The sequence below is a fragment of the Rhea americana genome, unplaced genomic scaffold (assembly GCF_003343005.1).
Source record: "Rhea americana isolate MKP2758 unplaced genomic scaffold, rheAme1 scaffold_295, whole genome shotgun sequence".
NCBI lineage: Eukaryota > Metazoa > Chordata > Aves > Rheiformes > Rheidae > Rhea > Rhea americana.
This window is the reverse complement of record NW_028186418.1, coordinates 199,161-226,472: the sequence shown is the minus strand read 5'-3', so window position 1 is coordinate 226,472 and position 27,312 is coordinate 199,161. Positions and strand designations below refer to the sequence as shown.

The 27,312-nt window shown below is 36.7% G+C and overlaps 1 protein-coding gene, 1 long non-coding RNA gene and 2 other non-coding genes across 5 annotated transcripts in view; all 4 read left to right on the top strand.

The window, feature by feature from the left end:
* NCBP3 (nuclear cap binding subunit 3) overlaps positions 1-18,786 on the top strand; it is a 19,090-nt gene extending 304 nt beyond the window's left edge. Inside the window, exons 2-13 of the mRNA XM_085309264.1 lie at positions 1,386-1,451; positions 3,307-3,412; positions 4,384-4,509; positions 7,287-7,415; positions 9,719-9,792; positions 10,696-10,804; positions 11,516-11,615; positions 11,967-12,073; positions 13,141-13,426; positions 14,320-14,477; positions 15,723-15,887; positions 16,989-18,786. Of these exons, the coding sequence (XP_085165390.1) occupies positions 1,386-1,451; positions 3,307-3,412; positions 4,384-4,509; positions 7,287-7,415; positions 9,719-9,792; positions 10,696-10,804; positions 11,516-11,615; positions 11,967-12,073; positions 13,141-13,426; positions 14,320-14,477; positions 15,723-15,887; positions 16,989-17,224 (1,662 nt within the window). The 3' untranslated portion in view covers positions 17,225-18,786. The remainder of the gene's footprint in view (positions 1-1,385; positions 1,452-3,306; positions 3,413-4,383; positions 4,510-7,286; positions 7,416-9,718; positions 9,793-10,695; positions 10,805-11,515; positions 11,616-11,966; positions 12,074-13,140; positions 13,427-14,319; positions 14,478-15,722; positions 15,888-16,988) is intronic.
* A 2,114-nt stretch (positions 18,787-20,900) lies between these two features.
* Positions 20,901-23,011, top strand: LOC146593404 (uncharacterized). Of its 2 annotated transcripts, XR_014896384.1 has the most exons (6): positions 20,901-20,977; positions 21,504-21,527; positions 22,011-22,088; positions 22,360-22,424; positions 22,533-22,589; positions 22,847-23,011. It is a non-coding gene; the product is annotated as an uncharacterized LOC146593404 (long non-coding RNA). The 2 variants fall into 2 exon arrangements; XR_014896383.1 differs by lacking the exon at positions 22,533-22,589.
* On the top strand, positions 21,787-21,861 carry LOC146593406 (small nucleolar RNA SNORD49). The gene has a single exon (XR_014896390.1). It is a non-coding gene; the product is annotated as a small nucleolar RNA SNORD49 (small nucleolar RNA).
* LOC146593405 (small nucleolar RNA SNORD65) lies at positions 22,700-22,773 on the top strand. The gene has a single exon (XR_014896391.1). It is a non-coding gene; the product is annotated as a small nucleolar RNA SNORD65 (small nucleolar RNA).
* Positions 23,012-27,312: the final 4,301 nt, after the last annotated feature.

Genomic DNA, 27,312 nt, shown 5'->3' with positions numbered 1-27,312 from the left:
GTGCGGGAGGAAGCGGGAAGGGGACGTGCTTGGGGGGGCGCGGAGGTTGAGGGAGGCGTGAGGAAGGGGCTGGGGGGAATGGTGTGGGGCTGGGGGGCAGCCCGAGGGGGCGGCCCCGGGAAGGGGGTTGGAGGCGCTGGGGGTACGGGGCTTTGAACAACAGGCTTGAAGGATTTCTTTTTCGTTTATGCTAATTGCCCCTGGATAATTTTTAGTGAGGCTCTTTAATACCTAAAAAGTGGGTCAGAGTAGGGCTAAACTCCTAAGTAAAGAAAACTTCTGTGGAAATTATTGTAGATGTGAATCTCTGATTAGCTGATTTGCCAATATGCTTTAGCTCCTACCAACTACGTGATCTAAGAGACTGCAYGTTACTCCGCTTCTTTGTGCTCCAAGAATAAAACCTAGGCAGTGTTTTTTCCACTTTCAAATAACAGATTTTTTTTTCCTTGTTGTAATAACTCTTCACATTTTGCTGCTTCAGAGGAAGTTTAACACTAAGGAAAAGAGTTAGATTCTGTGTGCTTGGCTATTTCTAAACTGAGACTGGATTAAAAGTGCTTTAGCCAAAATAATTATTGCAACACAAGTGTAAACAACACATTTACAGCTACCTAGTGATGGTCCTGAGGCTGCTAGAGCCGGAGTGAAAAGGTGCCGTTGTTACATAAAACAAACAATGGAAGAGATTGAGCTGAGTGACTGGTCCAGTGTATGTGGTGTTCAGTGCGGTCTTGCAAATTCAGCAGACTTGACTGATGGAAATTAAACTTCTGATTTTTTTCCTTCATTGYTCTTTATATTTACTCTATCAACAGATTTGTATCAGATGAGTTTATATTTTATTGCTTTTTTGTTGGAAATAGGTTGTGAAATAATGAATAGAAGAGGGATAAAAGTTGCTTTTTTAACTGCAAGAAAGGTTTGGTGTTCTGACTTCAATTGTGATTTAAAGTTGTAAATTGGAAGTCTGAGAGTCTGATACCTTTATGATTTGACTGTTAAATCTGTTCATGTTTTCAAATGAGATTATAGCTGAAATTGAAATTGTAGAGATTTTAATTAGAAGAAGTGTTTGATCACTTCCACTGCATTGCTGAGACAGAATAAGTAAAAAGCTTAGCAGCTACAGAGACAGAAACTAAATATTGCCAAAGAAAAGAGTCCTCATACTAAAGGAAGTTTGGTTCATTTGATGTGCTCTTAACTTCACTCATGTCGGTGAGTGTTATGTTTATATACCTGTTTAGGGATGTAGCTTGGAGTACCGATCAAGGAGAAGAGGATGGATTTCTTACAGAACTAGCTTTCTTTTCTTTCCAAAATAGCAAGTTTGTTGATTAAAGCATTCCTCAAGATATCATCACCATCTTGCTTTATTTCAGGACACTAGTAGAAGATATGAAAACAAAGCTGGAAGTTTTATCACTGGAATAGACGTAACCTCCAAGGTAACTTTTGCGTTATGGTAACGCATTTTATTTCTTCCGAAGATGCACAGAAGTTTAGCCTCATGTTCAGATAGCTGGTATTTTTCAGCAACTAGAGAATTCTTTTGTGGGATATGCCTTGTTTCAGGATGTGATGTCTCCTGTAAAAAAAAAAGGGGGGGGGGCATTTTTAAGTCACAGAATATGTGAAGTTGTAGTTTTATGAATCTATATCTTTGATTTTTTTTATTATTGTTATTATTCACATGCAGAAAAAGCTTTTATACCTCCTCAAGAATTTATATTCTTGTTTTGCAGCTTTGGCACGCACTTTAAAAAATGTTTATGTTGAAATTACATCGGTGCTACTCAGTATTGCCAAACAAAGTGCTTTGAGTCACAACAGCTGAGTTTTTTCTTATGCAAGTGTCAGGAAAAAAATTTAGCTTCATTGCCTTGTGTTGTTTAAGGGCATCATATTATTTAAAACTTAGTTTGAAGAATGTGAACAGCTGTTGCATTTAAATAGTTTAAAATTACATAATTCTATTGAACTTCATTTAATTGAACTATTTGATTTCATAGCTCATATCTATACATGTAGTGTTGAATTGGCATTTTTTTCATCGTGTGTAATTGGCCACTACACATAGCATCTGGTAGTGGAGAAAAAAGTATTTAGTCTTCTATATGCTTTGTAGTACTGGTAACATTTTACAAGTTCAAACAAATATGAATCCCCACAGCAATGTGTTGATAAAAGAAATGTATTCCCATTTTGCATTAGTGAAATTCATCAAAAACTTACCAAAGAGTATAAAAAGGATTCCTGATGAAGATTGAAAATCAGCTGTTCTGACTTCAATATCTAGCTTCTGTATATTGTAATTTAGTAAAGAATTCGAAGTTATACTAGCCAGGAGAAAATTGACATCTTTGGTTGTATTCCTTAATCATACAACTTTTAAAAAATCATGGAACTTTTGTAATCCTCATGTAATAACGTGAATTTTGTTTTAAATATTTAAATTTTGTTTGAATAGATGTAGTTAAAGATTTTTTGACATTTTTTTAAAACAGTAAAAAGCACATGTGTGTTTTGAAATATATAATTGGTGACAATTTTTGTTTAATCATGGTTTATGTTTCAATTTTGAGTTAGATTAGTAAGATCTAAAGCTCTATAACATTTCTTATTAATTCTGTAGAGTAAGAATCTTATCAGTCAGTTTCAGTAATTGCACAGGATTCACCTGAGATGTTGCTTACAAGCTGCTTTAGAAGTAGCTAGAATTGCCAAACTAAATAAGATCTTTGTAGTCAGCACTCCAGCTGGTGTTCCCTGTGTGTGGCATCTCATGCTCAGAGAGATACTTCTAAAGTTTTTATACCATATTATATATGGTGTATATATATATGATACAAAACCRTATAAAATGGTTTTATATATGCTTAAAAACAGGTGAAAAGTCTCGGTAATTTTACAACAAAAGATGAATTTTCCAGGTGGAGGAAGTGTTTGTTTCTCGAGAGAATTTATTGAGCATAGCCTTTGTACGTCCTTTAGGAAGGGAAAGATAATCTTACTGTTCCATCATAGAGGCTAAGYTGTGGTTCAAGATAGCTTGTTTCCTCTGCACCTTAATTCCCATTATGTTGCTGGACCTATGTTAAAACTATTATGTGGTACAAAAAAAATTTTTAATGAATCATTTTCACACTCTGAATCATACATAACTCTTCAAAATTAACAGAATTATTAATACAGATTATTACTGTCTGGTAAATTGTGTTTTAAGTATCTGGTCCTTCAATGCAGCTTGTTTGGAATGCTGCTCTGATTTTTGTTTTGACTGYGTAATTTAACACTTTGCAGGAAGCAATTGAGAAAAAGGAGCAAAGAGCAAAACGTTTCCATTTTCGAGCTGAAGTGAATCTTGCCCAAAGGAATGTGGCACTGGATCGGGACATGATGAAGAAAGGTATGAGTTTATCAAACAGTCAAGAAGAAAAGGTGCCCTTGTTACTTACTCACAGTTTCTGTGCTCAGTTTGTACTATAATACTTCCTACTTTCCTATAGGTTTTCCCAAATCGTTGTCAAAATAAAGCACTTCTGTTTTTTTGCCTTTTTTTTGTCACTGCTTTTTAAACTGCTTTATAAGAATTATTATTTCACTCTTTGTTGTACCAGTGCCAGAATGAAAATATTTCTATGTACCTTGTTGGTGACAGTAATTAGTGCTTTTTGTTGAAGATTCACCTTTGAGATCAGCCATACTTAAAGATTTTTAAATTATTTTAAAAGGTCCAGGGTATTGCTTGTGTACTAGGAGAGGATAGAGGACTCTGTCCCGTGCTCAGTGAGATCAGATACAGTGCTGCATGCGCAGAGAATCTAGACTCATTGCATATGTGCTCTAAGATGGCATGCTGGAATGCAAGCAAATCGACTGGGAGATGTGCATTCAACAGGTTTGCACTTCTGGTATCCTGGTAGTTGTCAAGGATTTTTTTTTCCAGACTGGCAGCCTGGACCAGTTAAGCCATGCTCTGTAACAGCTCTCCATAAAACAATGGTGGAAGTGCTTTGTACATGTCTAGATCGCGGGTCTCGGTAGCATTCTGCCTCTTCGGTATTTAACGAATGTACTTTGGTAGTGTTTTCAAAATAAATGTTTTTAAGGCAGTTTGATCTCCATTCAGTACCTGGGTCTACCAACACTCATAATGTTGCAGCCACCTTTTTCTCTTTTTAATTCTCAGATTATTAAGTTTTCCATTGTAGAATAATAATTCAAGTTCTAGTCTTTTAGATCAGTGTACATCATAGTTGTTTTTTGTGAGCTCCCCGTTAGCTTATTTTAAATGTTTGTTTTATAAACATGCGTGTTACTAATAAAAGCTTTTTCTATAGAAATGRGTACTACTTATATATTTCTTTCTCTTCATAGCAATTCCTAAAGTAAGACTGGATACAATTTACATTTGTGGGGTGGATGAGATGAGTACACAGGACATCTTTGCCTATTTCAAAGAGTATCCTCCTGCTCATATTGAGTGGTTAGATGATACATCATGTAAGTAAATTGAGTCTTTTTTTTTTTCTGTAACTCTTAATCTTTTTTTATATTTGTCTTAGCCCTGCCTTACRTTTTTAGTGGCTTTTTAAGTTACTGATATTTATCTACCTCAGTTTCCCAATAATTAGCCTTAGTCAAAAGAGATTTGGAATGAAATAATTAGTAACACATGGTGGAAATCAAGCATACTGTCTAGCTGAGTATTAGAAGAAAAATGTCTCACTCATAAATGAGGGCACTTATCGTTACCCCAATCACTGGTTGATAAGGAGGCCAAAGAAATGCAGTAGTAGCCAGAAGTGTGGCCAGTGACCAAATTGCCAAAGCAGGAAAGCCACTGATGTGCGATATGAATGAGTTCATTACAAGCTAAAGTGGTATTGTTCAAAAATTGTGATCCAGTTAACAGAATTTGAAGTAATGAATGAAAATAAACTGATGCATAGAGAAGGAAAAACTATATTGTGCTTAGGAAAATGTAAAAGAGAAAGCATCTAACCAGAAAGTGATGATTGACTATCTGAAGTTACTGGAAAGGGAGAACATAGAATAACTTGCAAGCCTCTAAGTGACRGAAAAGAAGAAGATCTAAAAATTTTGTATTGCTTACTTTTGATGTAGGTAGTATACCCACTTTTAAGTATCATGAAAATGATATTGGGAGAGAAGATTACTGAAAAGTGTCTGTGTGCAACTAGGCAGATTGGTATGGTTTTGTGCTGGGAAGGAACAGACTTGATGTAATATTCTTTTAGAGCATTCTTAAGGAGGAATTAAAGCGGGTGGAAGAAGGTWGCAGCTGGATGTGATCTACATAGACTGGAAAAGGAATGCAAATTCACATTTCAAGGGCTGTTTTGCAGAGTATGTGTGCAGTGAGATTGTCAGAATGATATAAAGTTGCTGACAGTTGTGYTTTCCTCTGTGATACTGAAGATGGTAGAAGAGCTGTTTGCCCAGCCCCAAAATGGCACTGGATCATGGAACTGGAAGGCTTTGAGATTGTAATGTGGCTGGAAATCCTGTAACTGGAAATTTCATAYGAAAAAGAAATAGGAGCCAGTGCAAATTTCCCAACTGAATTGGGATTACTGGGGGCTACTTTACTGGCAAGCATGGCAAAGACCAGATAATTAGTGTAGTGCAGTTCTTGGAATGACTGTATAGGAATTAAGTCCGAATGCAACACTAAAGATACAGTATACTACAAAAATATTAGTAACCTTGAARTCAGTGTGTGTGATGGTTTGCTATATAGGCAGAAATTGACAGAAGATGTGAAAAACAATGAGCCCTGGTAGAAAATTGCAGTAAAGAATTACTAGATGAATGTGTGATGATGCTTACACTAGCAAGTGCACAGCTTAACATTTGTATCTGAGGTATWTTTTCTGAAATGTTACATCAGTGAATTTAGTGTAGAATAAGAGTAACCTTGGAATGCAAAAATACTAGCTTCGGAGTTTAACCATACTTTCACCATTTATAGTTAAAGCTCRCTTGATTATTTGGTAATTCGTTCTGCGCTGTATTTAAGTTAGCATGCTGTTAGATTAGKAATATAAGGTATTGTTATGCTCAGCTGTGATACACATTGATATGAAACCTGGGTGAAAACTTTAGGAAGAAGCATTGTCTGTTCATTGTAGATTTGTGTCACAACATGGCAAAAACATGAAAGTTCCCAATTGAATTACACCTCAAGGCGTCTTAGTGCAAAGGTGAGTTGAGACAGCATTCTGTGCTTCAAACTGAGGAATGTAAAATTGTAAAGGCTGTGAAAATTTGGCATGTCAAGGGCAGGCAGGTATACTTACATGAAAAACTTATTAGCCAGTTTTTGAACTTAGCATCTGGGTGCTCCTCACCTTGTAAGTCTTGTGGATCCAAGTAATAGAAGAGGGGCTTTTTTGTTTGTTTTGAGATGCTATGTAGTTTTTAGGATGTCTGAATACGTTTATTGCTGTCATTTCCTGAGCTGCTTAATGGCAGAGCAGCAAATAACATTTGTAGCTGTGTTTGTATTGAATGCATCCCTAGAGAAAGCTTTTGTTCAAAATCCATTTTTAAGGATTTTTTTTTTAGTTCTTTGAATTTGTGTCTATAAAATGCTTTTATTAGCCTAATAAATTATCATTTTAATTTATACTTAAGATCTTGGTACTTAAGGGATGTACATGAGGCAGATACTGAATCTCACTGTACCTTTCTAAGTGCTCTAGAAACTCTAGTTATCACATAGTTTATCAATGTATACTATAACCTCTGCAAAATATTTGAACAGACTCCTATTTTTCTGCTTTTTGGAAAAGATAACAGAATTCTGCAGTAAGGTCCAAGGTATTGTTAAGTTACCAAAAAAAGAAAAAAAAAAAGTTTTTTTTCCTATCTTTGTTTTAACCACATTTATGTACTAATACAGTCACGGGACACATTAGCCCTGATTCAATATCCTAATTTGCTGTGCTTGGGAAGTATTCAGTAATATATATGGTTGTGCATTTCAGTGGCTTTGGTTTCGATCAATTGTTACGTGTTTTTTTTGTAAAGTGTTGAAAGCTGTATGTCCTCCAGCTTATCAAATGTGCTAAATAATGTCTTCCCCTGCAAAGAATATATCTGATTACTTTTTTTCATGTTGTTTCATAAGAATGTTTCTGAACTTTTGTTAGTATTTTCTCTCCAGTAAGGAAGTGTATGTAACTACTTGTTTTACCTTTTTTTTTAAAAAAAAAATTGTTTTGTTTGTGTGTGTTTCTGTGTGTATGTCATAGGTAATGTGGTCTGGCTTGATGAAGTAACAGCATCACGGGCCCTAATAAATATGAGTTCCCTGCCTGATCAAGAGAAACCAAAAAACAGGGAAAACAATGAAGAGAAGACAGCTGAAAAAAACAAGAAAGGTAGATGAGATATGCATATATAGAGATGATCTAGTAAAATCAATGAAACTTGTGCTTGGGTACTGCATAATCTAAGTTACTGAAGGAGCTTCTATCATACAGTTTCAGGTAAATGTATTCTGCCGCTTTAAAAAAGGCTTTCATCTTGGAAACCTTTTGAAGAAGCTGCTTCTTAAAAGGTGGGTTGGAGCTAGACCAAAAGCAATAATTCAGTCCCTACTGAGCATGTTAGGTGCAGGGTCATATTCAGATATGATGCTTGTAGTGTTACAGCTCACACAGAAGTAAGTCTGTGTGATGTGCATGCAAAGGAGGTAAAAGGATGGATGGTAAGGGTGTGGAAAATAGGTGTAAGAAATTGTCATATTTTTTTCAAATACAGCAGTCGATTCCTTTGTTTGAGACAATGCCATCCTTTACCATGTGTATTGTTAACACTGACATGCCAATGGATCACTTCACTGCTGTGTGTATCGTCTCTAAATGTGGCCCTTATACTTTTAGAGAAGAAGCACACTGAAAGGTCAGTTATAATGGAGCAAAGCAGCGAAACACTTTGATGTTGTGGTGAATCTGGTACCTGCATGCCCTAGTTTTAAATCCATTTTACTTCTATGGATATAAATTGAGAATCAGGCTTTTGCTACCTTATGACTGTATAGAACTGTTTTGCTGTTAGGCTGAGGTGATTAATTGCTGTGGTTCAAAGTACTGTACCACACAGTACTAACAAAGAGCAATATTATGTTAACCCTGTTAAATAGCATATTTAATTCAGCTCTATCAACAAAATGCAAATGACCAATCTCTACTSAAAACCTGTCTTTGAAGTCTATTTTTTAGGGCTTTGTTGATCTCATGGATCCTTCTTACTTATCTCCTTTTCTTCTTGCTTTTCTGCACAAGGCAGTGCTGCTCAACAATTCATGTAATTTTCAAATGCTGAGCAAATGTTGATAATGCTTTAAGTAAGGTTGCTCTGAAGTTTTTGGACATTAGGGGATGTCTTAATTAAATAGGTAGTAATATTTCTATATTAATCCTTTTGGCCACAAAATACATATTGCACCATCATTACACTACATCACATATGTAATAAAAAGTGTTGTCATCTGAATTCCTCCTGCATACACTTATTCACCTGTTTCTCTGGACAAGTGGGATATTAAGCAAAGTTCAGACCCTTTGATTACACCTTAAGGTATGAGATGCATACAGATATACTGAAATGTTTTGATTCAGTTGCATTTCTTTTTGAGATAAGAATTTGGGAGTTATTTAGATAGCTAAGGAAGCAAGAGATAATACCACAAGAAGTTAACAATTTTTTTTTCTTTTTTAAGTGGATGAATGCTCTCTGTGATGGAATTTAAATATTCAGGTTTGAATTTGGCTAATTTATCTTCCTGAATGCTCTCTTTGGTGTCAGTTTGGTTAATTGTGCTTCACTTTCTTCTTTGAAATTGTGTATACTTGTCAAGATCAGTTGAAGAGCTCCTGCTCTCCATTATGAGTTGTCARATCCATTGTTGGAGGAGATTATATTTCAGAGTTCTTTATTTTCACAGTTTCCTWAGTCTTATGTAGCATCTATAAAGTACTCTGAGATCTTTGCATAAGAAGTGACACTGTTATGTGTTGACAGTTAACAATATAGAGGGTTTTTTTGAGGAATATTTGAAAAAAATCCAATCACAGTTTTCCCATTGAAAAATCTATGTTAGCATTTTACAATTTAAGTAGTTCTGGAARTGTCTACTCTTCTATTTATTAATTAACTTTGAAATTAAGTCTTAAAGTTGGAGTTTTGTTTTTTTGAGCTGTCTCAGAAACTTTTAAACTTTTTAATAGTAACCTACTTAAGATCTTTCGTATTGGATACTTGTAGATGCTTAGCAGCATTTTAAAGAGAGGGAGGAGCAATTAGGCTTTTGAGTGCCTTTTCAAATCTTGCCCTTGCTGATCTCTGTTGTAACTTGAAATGCAGTGCAATTTCATTTGTTTTCACTTGTAACTTGAAATGCAGTGCAATTTCATTTGTTTTCAAAGAATTAAATTTATAATCCATGTGTGCTGCCTTAGGCACTTGTCTGCACAGAGGCTGTCTGATTAATGTCATTCTGTACTCCTGCATGTTTCAAATTTGTGTAGACATTTACTGTTTTGATTATTCTCTAGGCTGCACAGAAGAGTGGATAACATCTTCAGTTTGATTTCAGAGACTGTAGGTAACGTTAATGAAATACTGCTGACACTAAAGTGGAGACATTTTCCTTTCTTTTTCTTTTTTTTTTCCTTTTTAGAAAAAACAGAGGAAAGTTCTGATGATGAAACAGAAGAAGGTGAGGTTGAAGATGACAATCCAAGTGATGTTGAGGTCAGTATAGAAAGAAAGAGAAAGCACTAATATAAAACTTTTGCTCTGGTTGGTGTAAAGTTCTCAAAACATTATAGTTTTAACTACATGAGTTCTAATTAATAATTATCAAAGTAGATTGGATGGAGAAATGACAGGAAGAGCAAATATGCTGTTGGAGAGACTATCCACGTAAAAATGCTTTGTCAAAGTAGATTTGGAGGAATGAAAGGGCATTCAGCAGCTAAGAGCTTGAGTGGCAGCTCTTTTCTGGTGAGAGAAGACACACACAAAAAAAAGAGACTGAATAATGTTCTAAAGTTWGTGCCTAAAGAGACAAAAAGGATTTACGCTGTCCATGGATTTACTTGGGAATGGGCATATGCATTGACCTTTTGTCAAGTTAATCTTTGGCTGAATACATAACAGGTGTGATTAGTTTTTCTTGATCACTTGGATCATTCAGGATACTAACACTCACAGAGGTCATGGAAATCTGAATTTTAGCCTATATAACATAAATACTGATTTAAAAAATGCTTTTTACTCATTGTGTGAGGGCATGAGAACCTGTTAATGAAACCAGTTAGAAATTAAACAAAAATTAAAACCAAGTGTTTGTTTTTCATTGTCCAACTTAAGTGCTATTTATTTTCTGAATTTTAATCGGTACTGTAGTTTCACTTGGAAAATTATTGTATTTAATAATCTGAGATAATATTATGAAGGAAGAGAAGTAATATTTTAAATCTTTAATACAAATTACTTAAATTCATATCAGTTTGTYAGGAAAAAGAAAAGTTCTTTTGAACAGGATTTGAAAAGTGAGTTAATAATCAGTTGATTGCTTCTCTTTAAGCAATCCATTTACATTCAACAGTAATTTTATTTTTGAGTCCAAAATACCTTTTTTGCCCCCCAAAGTTGGATGCCCTCTCCCAGGTAGAAGAGGATTCTCTCCTGCGTAATGATCTTCGCCCTGCCAATAAACTGGCTAAAGGAAACAAGCTATTCATGAGATTTGCTACTAAAGGTAAATGAACAGCTTAACAAGCATAATGAATTGATTGCTTGTTGCAGTTTTATTTGTTGGCTAATTAATAACTCGAATGACCTAATTTTTATTTGAAAAACTGTTAGTTTTGCTAAGCATTAGGTGTTAAGATTTTACAATAAATATTTTACTATTGTTTATAAAATTTTATTTTGGGCTCCATATGAGGCATTCTTCCCAATACCATAGAGTAGGTTTTACAATACTCTTCTCCACAAAGGTTAACCTCACATTTTATAAATATGAAAATCATTTGAGATGTTCATGAGGTATTAGTGGAAACTATTACTAAAAACAGTTGAGTTACTCATAAATATGATTTACTAAAATGAACRTATGTATGAAAAGTGACCATGGAGAATAAAAAGGTCAGAACTACGGTAAGTACAGCCTCCAGCAGTTACAGCGGGATGTAATACACTATAAAGCTAATTCATAGAAAGTCAGCATGTCCACTGAATTTAATTTCTGAACACAAATAAAACTCCYTTGGGAGGAGAAATTTCATAGGTGGTGTCAGCAAAATTGCATCCTTCCATGAGGAAGACTGAAGTAATATTGATCTGTAAGACACATTCAGTCTTCCTTTCATTCTCTGTGCCTTTGGCTGGATGGTTATTTATTTTTACATTAGTGTAGTATGATATACTCTATGGGGGGAAAGATTCCTTTAATTTATGTTTTTTTCAGATGACAAGAAAGAGCTGGGAGCTGCAAGACGAAGCCAATATTACATGAAATATGGCAATCCCAATTATGGAGGCATGAAGGGGATTCTTAGCAATTCTTGGTGAGTATTCTTAGTAATTCTCTGAGTATAGGATAGAAGAATTGGAACATACCAAGTACTCAGGATAGTCTAAACTTGTTTAAGTTGTAGATTTTTCTTTCAGATGTAGATATTGAAGTGTGAATCATATTTTAGCAAAGTGACTATGAATTTGCAAGGCAAATATTTTTCTCTTGGAATTAATGAACATTTATATTGAAAACATTCTGACAGAACAGGCTTCTGGCATAAATGTGTTTGTCCCCTATTAAAGGGAGTGATAGTTGCATTTGCTTAATCTAGGACTGGAGATACAGCTCCAGTCCATTATGCCTTTTCTGTGACAGAAATATCCTTTTAATGGTGTTTCAGGAAGCGAAGATACCATTCACGTCGAATCCATCGGGATGTGATAAAGAAAAGGACACTCATTGGGGATGATGTTGGCTTGACTCCTCCTTATAAACATCGTCATTCAGGTAGTTGATGCCAATACACAGAATCTATAAGGACAAAAAAGAAATGTAAGGCTGGAAAGAACCTTAAACAATGTGTTGTCTAATCCCTTGCAGTGCGTGAAAGTCAGGTATACTTCTTAAAAACAAACAAGCAAACAAACAAAAAACAAAATTGAGGTACACTTTAAGATTTTACAAGGAACACCTGAGGTCTAAACTTCATGCTACTCGTCGGCTTACCAAATAGTTGACACTTTATTTGATGTTTTTATTTTACAAATTTAGGACATGGGGCTGTATCATCAATGGCAAAGAAAAAGAAAAATCTCTTTAAACTTTGTGGCAATTTGTCRTATTTGCTCTTTCAATTCTGTTGTTTGAAATAGCGAGCACTAGATATGGAACAATATAGCTAAGAAAATTCTATTAATCAGGCTTGAGTATCAGCAGATAGCATCTAAGGTAGTGGGTGTGCATTAGAAAAATAATTGGTATAAAAATCTTTGACTTGAGAAAAACATAATGTCTGTAAGTTTCATAATATCCTGGTAGGCTGTTAAAAATAATGGATGTATCAAATCACACTAAAGATTTTTTGTGTTGATAATGTGCTGTCTTCTGGAATGATATCTGCGCACTGCTGATAACCAAATACAAAAGCTTGATTTATATCTAAATCAATGCATATATAGTAAATTCAGACTAATCACGTGTGTGTTCTTTTGACGTTACTGCTGACGAGAGYTGGAGGAATTGTATAGCTTGCACAGCCAGCAGTTGTCACGTTAAGTCCTACAAGAAACAATTAGACTCTATATACTCAGTTCAGCTTTGTACTTCAGCAGTCTGCTGAGACTGTGAACAACACGGACTTGTTTTCTGTCGTGGTGATTTACTTCCACTTAGATTATTCTGTAATACAGATTCCACCTAGAGTATTTTGCAAATCTCTCTTTAGTCTTGAAGAACTACATACACTTCCTATGAAAAGAAGGATCACTTATTTTACGGTGGGTTTTTTTGCCTTTGTTTCAAGGTACTTTATATGAACAATAGATTTCAGTTTATCAGAATATGTTTTGCTACAGGCCTAGTAAATGTTCCWGAGGAGCCTATTGAGGAGGAAGAGGAGGAGGAGGAAGATCAGGATATGGATGAAGATGATAGAGTTGTGGTTGAGTACCGTGATGAACTGCAAGCTTTCAAACAGTCTAGAGACCGCAGTACAGCCAGACGATCAAGTGCTAGTGCATCTGATTCTGATGAAATGGACTATGATCTTGAACTGAAAATGATATCAACCCCCTCTCCCAAAAAAAGCATGAAAATGACAATGTATGCAGATGAGGTGGAATCCCAACTGAAAAACATTAGGTAAAAGCTTTTTTTTTTTCCTTTTTTTTTTCTTTTTTTTAAGTAGCATTGAAGAGGCATACTAATCTAACTAAATAACTGTGTAAAGTTGGTTCTGTTCAGGTAATTATGTCCATATTTGAGAAGGTGGTTTTGCACTATGAAGAAATGAGATAGAACAAAATATTAGTGTGACTGAAGATACCTATGGTCAACAGTGCCAGGAGCTGATAATGCTTTGGGGAAGGTGACGATTTATCAGTCACAGTTGTACACATGAAAAGTTCTCGGTGGTAGATGATAAGTCTCTTTGAAGTCTTCCCTTAGCTGRCTCTTCCCTTAAGACTGATTAAAGCGGATCTTACCAACAGAACTGTAACAGCTTAAAGATTTGAAGCTGTTGAAGCTGCAGTTTTAATTCTTAGCATAGTTTTGTAGTAGATATTTTAATGAAGAAATACAAAATACTGAAAATGCTGATGTCATTATGGCTCTATTCATAACCTACAGTATACGTAATTTAAGTTAAAGTAATTTTAAAACATGAAACTTTGGTAGTATAATTGTACAATGGTTTATTATAATATGTACTAACTCTTACAAATTCTTAAGTTATTCATTTGCTCTGAGTTTTGACCTAGAGGCATTGCTGTAGAGAGACAAACTTGATGTTTGACCAAACTTGATGTTTCAGCTACCTGAAAATAGATACAGAGGTATTCACATGATTGTTGTTAGACTCAGGATTATGATTAGAACACGTGCTCTCTTAAGTAATGTTTTATACCCCTGTTTCTCAGTAGAAAAATCTTGATTTTACTGTTTTCAGTGATGTAATTTTATATAAAAGAATTTTTAAGAACTATACTAAATTTAAGGTAAGGGACTTTTGAATCTATTTTTATGTTATTTAGGAACTCTATGCGAGCAGATAGCATAGCAACCAGTAATATCAAAAATCGGATTGGCAGTAAAGGATCATCAGAGAAAGTTGCAGATGTAAGACTTCTGTTAGAAGAAAAACGTCAGAATAATACTGGGCCACGTCAGCCAAACAGCATTGTAAAATCAGGTAATTTGAAATTTTTACACTGAGCAGAGTTGTTACTGGCTCATAAAGATGAGTGTATTTATTTCACATCAGTCTTCCACAGAACTGAGGAGTTCTGTTCAGCAGCACTTTCTGCATTCATACAGTTAATTTTCCTCACTGGGAGCCAGAGCTGGGGATTGCTTTGGGGGAAAAATGAAGTACATGTAAGTCAGAGTGACATTTATTCAATTTCTTTGCCTGTGTGTCTGTTTCCCCYACTTTATCCTTTTGGATTTAGTTACTCCTTGAGGCAGAGAATCTAAACCTCTCTATGGGAAAGTAGGTAGCACTTTCAGGGGCTTATGTACAAAATTAAACTTGAGACTCTAGCTACTTATATGAAAGTATCTATATAATGTGAATGTGAAGCTATTTTTTATTTGGCAATTAATTTACACTTTTTGGCAAAAAAAAAAAAAAAAAGTGTATGTGTATGTAATTTCAGCTACCTCTGGCATATGTAGTGTCCAAAGGTTGTCTGACTGACAGTGTAAGATACTCTTTTACACCAGTGCAATGTGGAAGTTGTGTTAGTATATTTTGCCACTTCTGTGCATTTTGAGGCTCTGATAACTTGCCACCTGGGTCTTTTAGTTTCCTTTGCCCTCTTATTTCTGTTTGGACCGGACCAGGAGCATCAAGCCAAACGAGACAAACGTCAGAATGCATCATTCGCATTGCATCATGGATAAATTTTCAATCCATTTAGGATTCTTATGTTCTGGTTTTCATTTTCTTCTGCAAGATACTAAGCAGTATTAGAATTCTAAAGTTAGTTAGTTATTATCTGAAAGGAATCATAGAAGGCATAACTTCCCTGTAATCATACTCATGTTGGATACATACTACTCTTTCCATTGTTGTGCTGCTAAATTAGAAGTGCATCAAGCTATGGAGTAATTATTCCCTTTTTTTTTTTTTTTTTTTTTTTCTTTTTTTCAGAACGCAGCCTGAAGACAATTAATGTCAAATTTATTGGAGGGAAAAAAGGGGGGGAAAGAGGATCGGGGAGGAAATCTAGACAAGTGGTATTGCATACATTTCCAGAACTGAATGCTGAGCATGAAAGACCTAATGAAAAGAATTCGGAAAGGTTAAAAAAAAYGAGTCACCTCTCTAGTTAGAAGTTTTAGAAAGTGAGTGAAGARCATAAAATTAGCTGGCAGAACTAAACTAAATGCAGCATGTAATTTTTGTCATTTTAATCACTGCAAATATCCACAGATGTGCGGCAGAGACTGGGAAAAAGACCACATTCTCCAGAAATTAAGTCTCCAAGTAATACCTCTGCTCCTCGTCGAGAACCAATATCAGATGTACACAGCCGATTAGGAATCCCCAAACAAGATGTAAAAGGCCTCTACTCTGATACCAGAGAGAAGAAATCAGGTTAGTTTTGTAGAGAAAATGTGATAATGGAATCTCTTTGATTTTAGAATGTAAGAGGAATTTCAACTGAAAATCATGCAGGATGTTTTGTTAAGTGAAATTGAAGGAGAATTAATAAATGTGTGGTCAGACCTTTGAAGTCTCCAAAAACTTGGGAAGAATTTATAGCAAATCAAAAGTGTCAGACTCTACCCCGAAGAGATATTGATTTCACTCACATAAAACGTAATGGACTGTATACATATTTCACAGGGCAGGTGAAAGTCACCAGTAAAAAGGGTTATTTTGAGGGAGAATTGTGGCAACAGAAGTATAACTACATAAAGAACAAGGGAAAACAGTGTCTAAGTGACTCCTGAACGCCGCTCTTTTTCCTCATTTGAATATTATATTATACTGTATTATATTATTTTCCAACTGCGTTTTTTAGAGAGTTGTGAATATTAGATTGAAACAATGGTAATTAGTTTTCTATTGGATATGGAAAGTAACTTTCTACTAACACATTTGTGTCCATACTAGAATACTTCATGTGGACTCAACTAAGATAAATTTTACTTATGCTAATTTTACTAATGCCTTTTGCCTGCACAGTTCAGCTTGTTACTGTTTACATTGTCACCCATGTAATAGCTATATTGGTAAAGAATATAGAAGTCTGAACATCTTTGATCTTTCATTGAAATAAGCAGAGACTTCTCTAAATATATGCAGGGAATTTCAGCTGAGTAAGACAGCAATATGTTTATATAGGTATGTTTAAAAGTAAAAGCATACTTTAAAACTGTGGTCAGAAGAAGACCATAAAGTAAGTGTGATACTGGCAGTTCAGACATGTGGCATTCTCTGCAAATGGTGTGAATGAGGCTTTGTTGATCCTCCCATATTTTAATTTTGACTGCTGCTTCAAAGCATAGTTCTATTCCAAACATTAAGATGGGAGAAATTGGAGTACCAGGAATATTTAAGGAGATGCAGTGAACTTAGAACTTGATTTTTCAGACTTCTTTCAGAACTGTTAGTCCTATCATTTTATGTTGTTTCTTTTTTAAAAAAAAAGTTGGGTTTTTTGTTTGTTTGTTTTTTCCCACATCTAATTAGGTAATTTATGGACGCGCTTAGGATCTGCTCCGAAGACACAAGAAAAGACTTCAGATAAACCTGAAAACTCTGTAGCATCTCCAGAGGAAGAYGATTCAGAGCTTCAGCGGGTTTGGGGTGCTCTCATTAAGGAAAAAGAACAGTCTCGGCAAAAAAAGAGTAGATTGGATAATTTACCATCTCTACAGATTGAAATCAGCCGGGAAAGCAGTTCTGGATCAGACACTGAATCATGATGGTTTTTACATTCTGAGCCTCAAGATTATGACWCTGCAATATAGCAAGATTTCCTTTGCCCCAAAGCTGGACATTGGCAAAGACTCTGCAGTGAAGGTTCCAGAAGTGTCTCCATTCCTTTTATACGAAAAGAGAGATGCGTATACCACTTGAAACCTAAAGCAATCGCATTTGTCTGCAGTCTGTGGTTGGCCCTGTGTTATGTAGGGCATTGTCCCATATGTTTATCACAGCAAACTTACAGTTAATTCGAGCAAAATATGTTTTCCTGAGCTTTGAACTTAGAAGAGGCAGAAATACTCTGTATTTTTAAGATTTTTTTTTTTTTGTTCTTAATATTTGTAACACGGAGTCTTTTAACAAAATATTTTACACAGTTCATCCAAAGAACAGGGCATTTCATAATCAACAACATTGCTTTGCCCTTCTGGCTGTTACCAGCACCTTTCCTTTCCTCCTAAAATAATAAAAATAATGCTTCCTGGGTGGACAGCCAGCATGGATAAAGCATAAAGGGACTGTCACATCCCCTTCCTCCAAAATACTGAATGTAAATCTAAGTTAATTTTTTTTAGTACAGGCAAGTTTCAAACAGTATCCAAGCAGCATCATTGCTCTCAAAGAGTTCCACTTATTTGTTTTGGTGATACTGTGTTCTGCTGTAGTAAATTGAGGTTCAGGACTGCAAAGTTCGATGTTTGAGAATTGTGCAAATTCCTGGGGATTTTTTTTGTTACATGCTGAAAATTTGTATTTCTTTCAATTTAGCTGTATTATGTTTTGAAGAAATCTAACAATTTAAAAACTTACATTTTTATATTTGTGAAAATTCTCCTGTTGGCCACAGTGAAAGCTATAGTGGTGTTTCCCTGTGTGCTGTTTAACTATATATGTGTGTGTATATATATATATATATATAATTGAAAGAGAAAAGGAAAACTATAGGATCAGTGTCTCATGTCAATATTTTTCAATGCTCTTATTGTATAGTACATGTGGATATGCACATGGTTGACTTGTTACATTCAGCTTTTTTACCCACATACCCTCCCTAGCTAGGTAAAAGGTTGATCAGTGGGCAGCTGCATTTTTTTCTTCCTGTTGCCTATGGCATTTATTTTGATTGCCAGTAATTCTCAATAAGGAATAATGATAGCATATCACGTTCTGGTGAATAGAACATGTAGCAAGAACATTGCYTGCTACGTTTTGACAGTGCGGAAAATTGTCTGCGTTGTCCTGATTTCCATCAGCCCCAAATGTCTGTGAATTTCTTCCCCTTTCTGCTTTTTAACAAATTTCATCTTTTTTTCTTCTGTTTTTATACTAAGTTGAAGTTGGTTTGAGGCCTCGCAAAAGCAAGGAATCTGCAGTTAACTTTCTTTATTGCTTCATTATGTGTGAGAATTAGCAGCATGTAAAATGAAAGGTGCAGTGACTAAAAGGGCAATCTGAGGACTGACTGGGCTTCAGGCYGTACTATTTTCTTGTGGCACCCTTGATTTTTTGTATTTAATTATTGGATCTATAAATGATTCATAAAAATACTGTTACGAGTAAATGACTGCAATGTCTGATCACTGTAATAATTCATTTTAATGTGTGCTTTCATTAATGTCCCTTCTTTAGCTTTAAAATAGAACCGTACTTATACTGAACCTGTTTTTCAAGATCCTGATAAATTTATTTAACCAGTAGTTTTTTTCCAGTAAACTTTCGTGTAGTATTACTGCCTCGGATCCAGTATGACCTTCTTTTTCCTCAAAGGAGAAGGTAGATAGGAATCATGGACCTGCCCTATGGAGACAGGCTTCTGCGTTGTTCTGAACCCCTGCGTGTTTCTGAGCTCAGCAGCTGGCTGTGGTCTGTTGTTAATGTTGCTAATAACCACTGTATTTCCATGTAAATACTCATAATTTGAGTTTGGTGACGGACAGAGACTAAGTGGTGTGAAAGGTAAAATGTGAGCAGAAAATCTCTTCAACRGTTATAAAAAGATCTGAACTAAAGGATGTATGAAGTCAAGAGGACCGGTGTAGGCGACGTCTTGCATTCGAGGAAGAGGAGCCATTAACACTGGATCTGCCTTCCACTTGGTCATTACTGTGCCTTACAAATGCTCCCTTATTAGTAGGGTCCATCGTGTTCATGGTTGAGGGGAGAGTTTTGTGTGGTAATGAGAACACAGTAGCTTAAATGCAAGAAAATAGAGGTTTATTGTTGAAAGGACCTACAGAGATTTTTTTTTTTTTTTTTTTTTTTTTTTTTATTCTTGTTTTTTTTTTTTTTTTTTTTTTTTTTTTTTTTTTGTTTTTTTTTTTTTTTTTTTTTTTTTTTTTTTTTTTTTGTAATTGAGTGCTTCCCTAGTTTTGCTTTTTGATGATGTTTAGAGAAGCCTTGAAAGGTGTTCGCTGGTGTCAGGAATTGTAGCCTTAGTTACTTGAATATGAATTGCTGGGTTCTGATCGTTAAAAATGAGCACTAGATCTTTAGCAAATGCTTTTTCCTGAACATAGTTAACTGAAATCTGTTTAACTTAGAGAAAGATTGCATAGAGTGTTTTTTCTCCTTCCTTTTCTTTGTGTTTTTTTTTTCTTTTTTCTTTTTTTTTTTTTTTTTTTTTTTTTTTTTTTTCTTTTTTCTTTTTTCTTTTTTCTTTTTTCTTTTTTCTTTTTTCTTTTTTCTTTGCTCTTTTCTAATGTGGTTTTGGTCTTTCACTAAATTCTCTGTTGTTAGTGTATTACAGGCTAGACTAATTACTATTTTAATGTAAGGAGCAAAAATAATTGATCTTGCTTTTTTTTTTCTCCCCATAGTAAAAAGGATGCAAGTCCTAAAAAGGTCATTTTCAAGTAATTTGATGTCAAAATAAATCTTCTGATACTGAGAAGAGCAACCTRTGTATTTTACTACAGTGAACTCATGTTGAGAATTGGAAATCTGAGTTTGGTTTGGGCTTTTGCTGGAGCATATACTACAGAAGAAATGTGAATTTTAGGTGACTTACAAGACCTTTTTCTTTTTTTTTTTGCACATGGTTCAGGTGAGTTCACTGCGCAGAAGCGCTCGGCGTGCGGGTTGCAGGTCCCCTCCGGCAGCTGTCCTTCCTAGGGCTTGAAAGCCGAGGTTTTTCGTTTTTCTTTGAAGATAATTGCATGAGCTAAGTTACTAAAGGCGAGGGGAGGGAGGAGGGAAAGCAGAATAAAAAATATTTTCAGTTCCAGGTGAAACTATAATGTGAAAGATGTCTTTTTATTAATATTATTTATTTAAACRGTTGATATATTCCAAATAAAAGCGGCCTGAACTTAACAGTGGCATATCCGACTTCCCTCACGGCTGTGCGGCGCCAGGAGGAGGAGGAGGAAGATGGTGCTGGCACTGGCACTTCTCTTCCYGCAGGGCCTGGGGCGGCCCGGGCTGGCAGAACAGCCTTAGGCTTTAAACCTCAGCCGCACGCTGTGTCTCGGCGTGCGGCAGACGAGAGATTCCTGTCGCCGGTGCCCTCGGCCAAGCGTGCGGCTACTCTGAGCCCCGCTTAACCGCCGGGGACGCGGCGCGGCGGCGGAGGGGAAATGGCTGGCCCTGCCGCCCCCCGCCGTTCAACGGCAATGGTACGTCCCGCCCCGCAATGGTACGCTCCCCTCCCCTCCCCCCCGCCGCAGAGGTGGTACAGCCCAAGCCTTTATAAGCGGCCGCCAGGGCCCTGCGCGCCCTTTCGCGCTCCGTCTGAGGCGGCGCGTGAGGCGCAGGTAGGCGGCGGGGCGCTGCGAGGCCGAGTGGAGGGGGGGGACGGCGGGCGGAGGAGGCCGCCGAGGCCGCGGCCCCGAGGCTGCCCGGCGTGGTGCTGCCCTGCGCTGCCGGAGCGTCTCCGCGCCCTGCTCCGCGGGAGGTCGCTGGGCCTCACTTGGGGGGAGGCGCGGGAGGTTCAGTGCTGCGCGGCCTGCAGGCCSCGCCGCTGCGTGCGCCGCGGAGCCCGCGGCCTTCAGACGCTCGTGCGGATTTCTGCTTCTCAGTTCAGAAAGTGCAGCATGGCCAGCTGCTTAAGGGAAGATTTCTAAATTTCTTTACTGAAAACTGTTCATAGAGTTTTAGCTGATTGCTAAAAGTTGTTCGGTGATTTACGATGGTGAAACAAACCCAAACGTAGGTGGCGGTGCTGGGGTATTGTGCGCCTCCCCCCGGATAAACGAGCTTTATCATCTTGTAGAATTACCTCTGAAGAGTATTACAATAATGCTTTCTTTTTTTTTCTCCTTTTTTTTTCGCCCTCCCTAGCAAAATGGTGTCTTGAAGTAAAAAGTAAGTTAAAATTTATTTTGTACTAAGCTGCACAAAGTTATTAAAAAAAAAAATCCGGGCTTTTACTTATGATAGATAATTAAGAAGCGACTTTAAATAGAGATAAAAATCTCTAATAATAATGCAAACTTAAAACTATTTTTATGTGCTGCTAATTTATAGGGCTAATGCCTTGTGTAATCAAAGGGGAAAATCTACTGTTGAGACACAACCATTGTTTAGTCCTGAACTGAATAATCAAATACAAGAGCAGTTGGCTGTTGATGATGATACCCCTGAATAGGAAGTGCCGTCAGATGCGAGAACTGACGATAACCTTCTTACTTGTCTGAAATACAGCTACTTGCATGCAGAGTTTTAGTTGTATGGAAATTTGCATGCTAGAACTAATCAGGCAACTTTTATCAGTGCTTGCTTTGTGCAGAAAGTGATCTTGTAGTATCTGTTGCAGTTTAATATCCATCTCTTTCACTTGTGCTGCAGAGTTTGGTATTTCCAGAGAAATGTGACTCTTCTAGAATGGGGAGCAGGCAGCTCTCTGAAAAGGGCATTAATGTGAAGGTAAGTAATGAATTTYTCTGGGCCACATAACCTTTGTACAAGATGGAGTAAAGCTGAGAGTAAATGAGGCTTATGGGCTGCGAAGAATTTCAGAAGAGTATTTTGTAGGTTCAGTGTTCATAGCTTGAAACAATCTGGTTCCCCTCCCCCCCCCCTTTTTTTTTTTTGCAATTCAAAGCCCTATAGTATTCAGCTCCAGAATCTATATACTTAGATACAGCCTGTAGGCATTTGCTGTCACATACTAATTGCTATTAATATCTATTAATAGATGTAACAGCTCCTTACAAGTCACGTYGAAGGAGGTGAAACTGCAAGAGCAGGAGATTCTTCTGGGTGAGTTTAGTATTCTGTGTGCTCTTGGTTTATCCTGATGTTTTTTGGCCATGGTCTCAAAACATTAGCTCTCGTCGTCCATTTTTCTGTATATTCTTGACTTTAAAGGTATGAGAAGTGAAGTCCTAGGCCAAAAATACTTCATTAGGCTAACACAGAGGAAGTGTAAGCATGATTATCTTCTGCACTATAGATTTTCTAACAATACTGCAGAATTGAAAAAGGAGATAAGATACTGCTTCTGATAAAAATGTATCGGTTTATCTAAAGATATCATATGATGAAATTAACCAAAAATTGCTGGAATTACCGGCAGATTGACTGGTGGTGAGCCAAGGTTTTTCTGATGATATCTCTTATATTAACAAGTAGCTTAATATTTAGTGTTGTACCCATAATTTATCTGTGCTGTTGTATTACAGGTGTTCATGCTGTGAAAACTTGCTTGTCTGAGGAAGAAGAAATCTGTAAAATATACAAGTGAGCAGGAGATTAGTCATCGTAAACTCACATTTTCCTGTCCTAAGACTTCTAAGAAATATTAAAAAAATATGCTGTTGTTCATATATTAAAATTATCAAAACAAATTATGTTTCGGTCTGTGTTTTTACTGTATAAAAGAACGTCTAATTAACAGTGTTGTGTAATGGAAAAAAACATATACTCCACTCATTTGCTGTAACATAATAAAAGTATACACAGTACAGCATAATTACTGCAGATAATGTAAATAAATTTTAGTTGTATAAACATTCTGTCTGATGCTTGATAATTTCTTAAAACAATTTAAACAAGTGATACTAATACTGCTGCTGTAATTACTGTAGCAGTTAGGCCATAAGTAGCTCTACAGGGAGAGCAAACATTCCATATAGGACAAGTGCAGCTATTACTTTAGCTTGTTGGAGAGTTGAAATTTCTTTTTCAGTATTTTGGTCTCAACAGTTTTGTAAGTCTTCTGCAGAGGCAGTAGGCTCTGACCTGCAGGAATAGCATTCTGTATTCTCTAAATAATTGTAAGATGTGGAAAGCTAAAAGTATTTCCCGGATGTGGAGAAAAGGAAAGGAGATTGATGCTCAGCAGCTTGTCAGCTGACTTTGGTGTAGTTGGGAAAAGATGTTTTTGTGATAGTTGTCTGTTTGTCTACATCTACAAGGCTGATGAGTAGAAGATATTAATTTGGGGGGGGGAAAGAGACTTCAAATGGAGGTGCTTGMATGAGGAAAAGCAAATGGTATCTTGAGGCTGAAACTCATCCAGTTAGATTAATTTTGCCAATGTAACTGGCAAGCTCTAAAKCTTCAATGTCCTTTTTGGATTTGTAGGAGGTGTGGAACGCTGAGAAGTTTGTCAAACCTAAAGGGATTGACCACGGCCACTGAGTCTAACAATGCTGCAGTAACTGAATGTTCTGCCCACTTGGTGGCGTCACATGAAAAATTTTAGTTCAGTTGTCTTTGGAATATGCTTTTTGAAAAAGATAACGATCAATAAACTACTTCTCCATGGTTATGGGTTCATACTGTCTTAACAAATATATATAATAGTATCTGTACAGCTCCAAGTACAAGATACCTCAGTATCAATTTTAAAAAGTGATGAAAGTTTCTTGCGATTTGAAATACCTCTGTTCAGCCAAAGTGCAGTAATTCAAACTTATGCATGCATGTAAATCAAATAGTGTTCCACCTTCCTAAACTTGAATCCATGCAAATAAAGTTCAGGATAAAAGTACTCTCATCAAAATAGAATGGGAGGAGGGCAATGAATTTTCTCAAAATTGTAAGCTCTTAAGGAATCGGATGCGTGTGCTTTTCTTGCCCTCCTCATCCCTGTTAGAGGTGTTTTTGCCCACTGTGTGTGTGGAAAGGTAGCAACCATTCAGGACAGCTAACAAAACAGTTTCTAGTCAGAAATAATAGTTTATACGATTAGCAATATTTTTATTGTAGCAATTCAGAGAACAGTTCTTGACTGTCATGAAGAGCTGGATCTCTTTTCTTGACTGTTTGCCTCCTGAGCGACAGCTGCTTGAGGAAGAAGCAGCGGTGGTTTGCTGCTCCCCACCCTGCATTACAGGCTGGTTTCTCTGACCCTCTCCCACACAAGTGAGCCGTGCTCTTTGCTTGTTKTTAAAAATAGGTGTGAGCTGTGTTAACACTGTCTTAGCAATGGATGAGGCACTCGTAAGGACAGTATCAGTGTGCTCTGTCGTACATAAAGAGCTGGCTAAACTGCAGTATCGTATTTGTACGCTTGGGTGCCAACTCGCCTGATCTGCTGGCGTTACGGACGTGTGTATTCGTTAGCTAGGCTGCAGGTGATGGAGGCCAAACGCGAAGAGCTACRGTTACCAGAAGAGGACATTTTTACTGGAGGAGAGGAGTGAGGTTTAATTCAGTCCTAGCTGAATTATGCTTTTCCCTGCCCTATCACACCAGTTATTAATTTTAACTGGTTTATCAAGAAGTTAGAAATGACGTACAACAATTTTGAGCAACTCGGTTGTGCTTTGTAAAAACAGCTGGTCAAATACTAAACTCTGAAGAAATCAACTCTGTAGTCTTATAAATTAACAAAATGTATTCAAGGCTGAATGTGAAGTGTTTGAGATCAGTGAAAATCCTTGTACATAAAGGTTTGCTTTGGGCATAAATTCAATGAAATAATTTCAGAGGTTCTGTCTTCAAAAAGTCAGTTACGTATTGTAATCATGGAAGAACAGGTTAAACATTTTTCAGAGAAAACATCCAAAAGGAATAGAGTGCCTAATACTATAATATGGTGTAGGTGAATTAATCTATATCTTTCCGAACAAAACTACTGTGGTACGTACAGGGCTTTCTGTAAACATTCGACGTGGGTAATGAGTATGCAGAGCTTGTTTGGAATTAATTAGCTGCTGCTTTATACTGTTCAAATATGCATTCAGATAAGAACGTGTTGCTCCAAGGTTGTTTATTTTAATTAAAGTTTTAAATAGAGTTACATTCTGTTCCAGTGTTTCCAGAAACAAAACTATTTTTGTCCAGTTTTCAGAGCTTGAGTATTAGAATTTGTTGACAGAAGACATTTTTTAGCTGATGTGATATGCATAAGAAAGAAAAGTAGTTTTAAAGGATTCAGAATCAACGCAAGGAATCTAACCTCTTTTTAAATATTCTGTGTGCTATTAACGATATTGGAGCTAAGTATGGTCACAAGCCCCCCCTGTAAATAGAAGAAACTCAGCAGATTCTTACTCAGCTGCTTAATGTGCTGTTTAATTTGCTCTGGATAGCTTTGCTGCAGCTTGTTTTTGTAATTGTTAATTCCAATAGATACTAGGAAGAATCTCAWTAAAACAGGGAAGAGTTGATTTGGGAATACTTAGGTAAACAGGAAACCGTTTCTCTGAGTTTATTGAGATTACAGGTTGGCGGTATCTATTGTAATTAACGATTCATGAGTTTCATTTTAACATTACWTGTTTATTGTTTTCATCAAAAACAGAGTTCCTCAGCAGGGCTCCTCTAAAACGCTGTTTTTTGCCAAGATGAATGGAAAGTTTTATTCCTATTAGAATATGGTGCCTTTGAACAAAATAGTATAACATAAAACATAAAATAGTRTAATGCATCTTAAATGGGAACATACATTATCTTACTGTGTATTTTACAGTGTTTGGGGAGAATAAAATTGTTCTGCGTTTGAACTACATAGGCTTTCCAGCATTGGGAAATAAGCAACAGAAAAATGCTGATTTAAAATACAACTAATTTGGATTTTCTAAAGATTTAAGAGAATGATTGGCGGGAGTTCCCAGCTGAAGTTAGGATAAACCTAAAATAGATGAAAAGATTAAAACTGTGAGGGAAAAAAAAAACACAAAAATCTTAAGCAGTGAAGCTAAGAATGGCTGAGTGCCAGTTTAGCAATATGAAAAATGGGAATGTTGTGTAGTAATGCCTTTGGGAGGAAAAAACCAGTGATTATGTATAGTGCTATTATCCACYGAATACGTGCAGAACCCGCTGACCTGCTGGAGAGCAGCTTCTCTGCGGGGAGGGGAAGGTGGCAGACTCTGTGTTCCCGTTTGCACTTTGCTGCGTGTACCGGGAGCGGGCCAGCTGCGAAAGTCACTTGTGTGTGTGAATACTCATTTAATGGCAACTCGGCTCAACTCCTCAGGCTCCTCTCTATGCAGGGCCCTAAACAGGATGAGAGAGCACCGACCCGTGACCTGAGCTCGGGGAATTTGTCTGTGGTTGTGGCAAAAGGCAGGAACCGTGGGCAGGTCATCGCAAATCACGTCTGAAGTGGAAGGAATTAGAGGGGGAAAAAAATGACCCTGTGGAGGTACAGTGCTCAGGATGGGACAGTGAGTTTAATCAAAACACCTGCTAAACGTGCCTTGGGCATACGGTKTGCTTACGTGTGTCGGAGAAGGCGCCTTTGTTTCAGCCTTTGCTCTTTCCAACGCTGCATGGAAAAGACARGGGACAGGGGACAAAAGCGTAGTACGGCCGGTGAGACCTGGGGGAGAGAAGTTGGTTGCTTCGGGAAGCGGCTGCATTTTGAGTACTCGTTTCCTTTTTGTAAACCACAAGCGTCACAGTTGATACAAATGCTAGTTRTCATTTTCTCTTGATTAGTTATTGTAAGGTAATCACATGTACATCAGCATTAAAATAGTCACTGTTGCAAAAATATGAATTACTATAATTACTATAGTGCAGCAATTAAACCTAAAAATGTGCTTGGTTTTCTGGCTTGGGGGCTGCTGCTTTTTCTATTAAATCAATCTTAGCTAGTTGCATCCACTTAATGAAAGAGGAGGGAGGATTATTCTGAATATGTCACCATTGCAGAATGCTGTATGTCCTGGAATGTGAAACCTGATTTTTT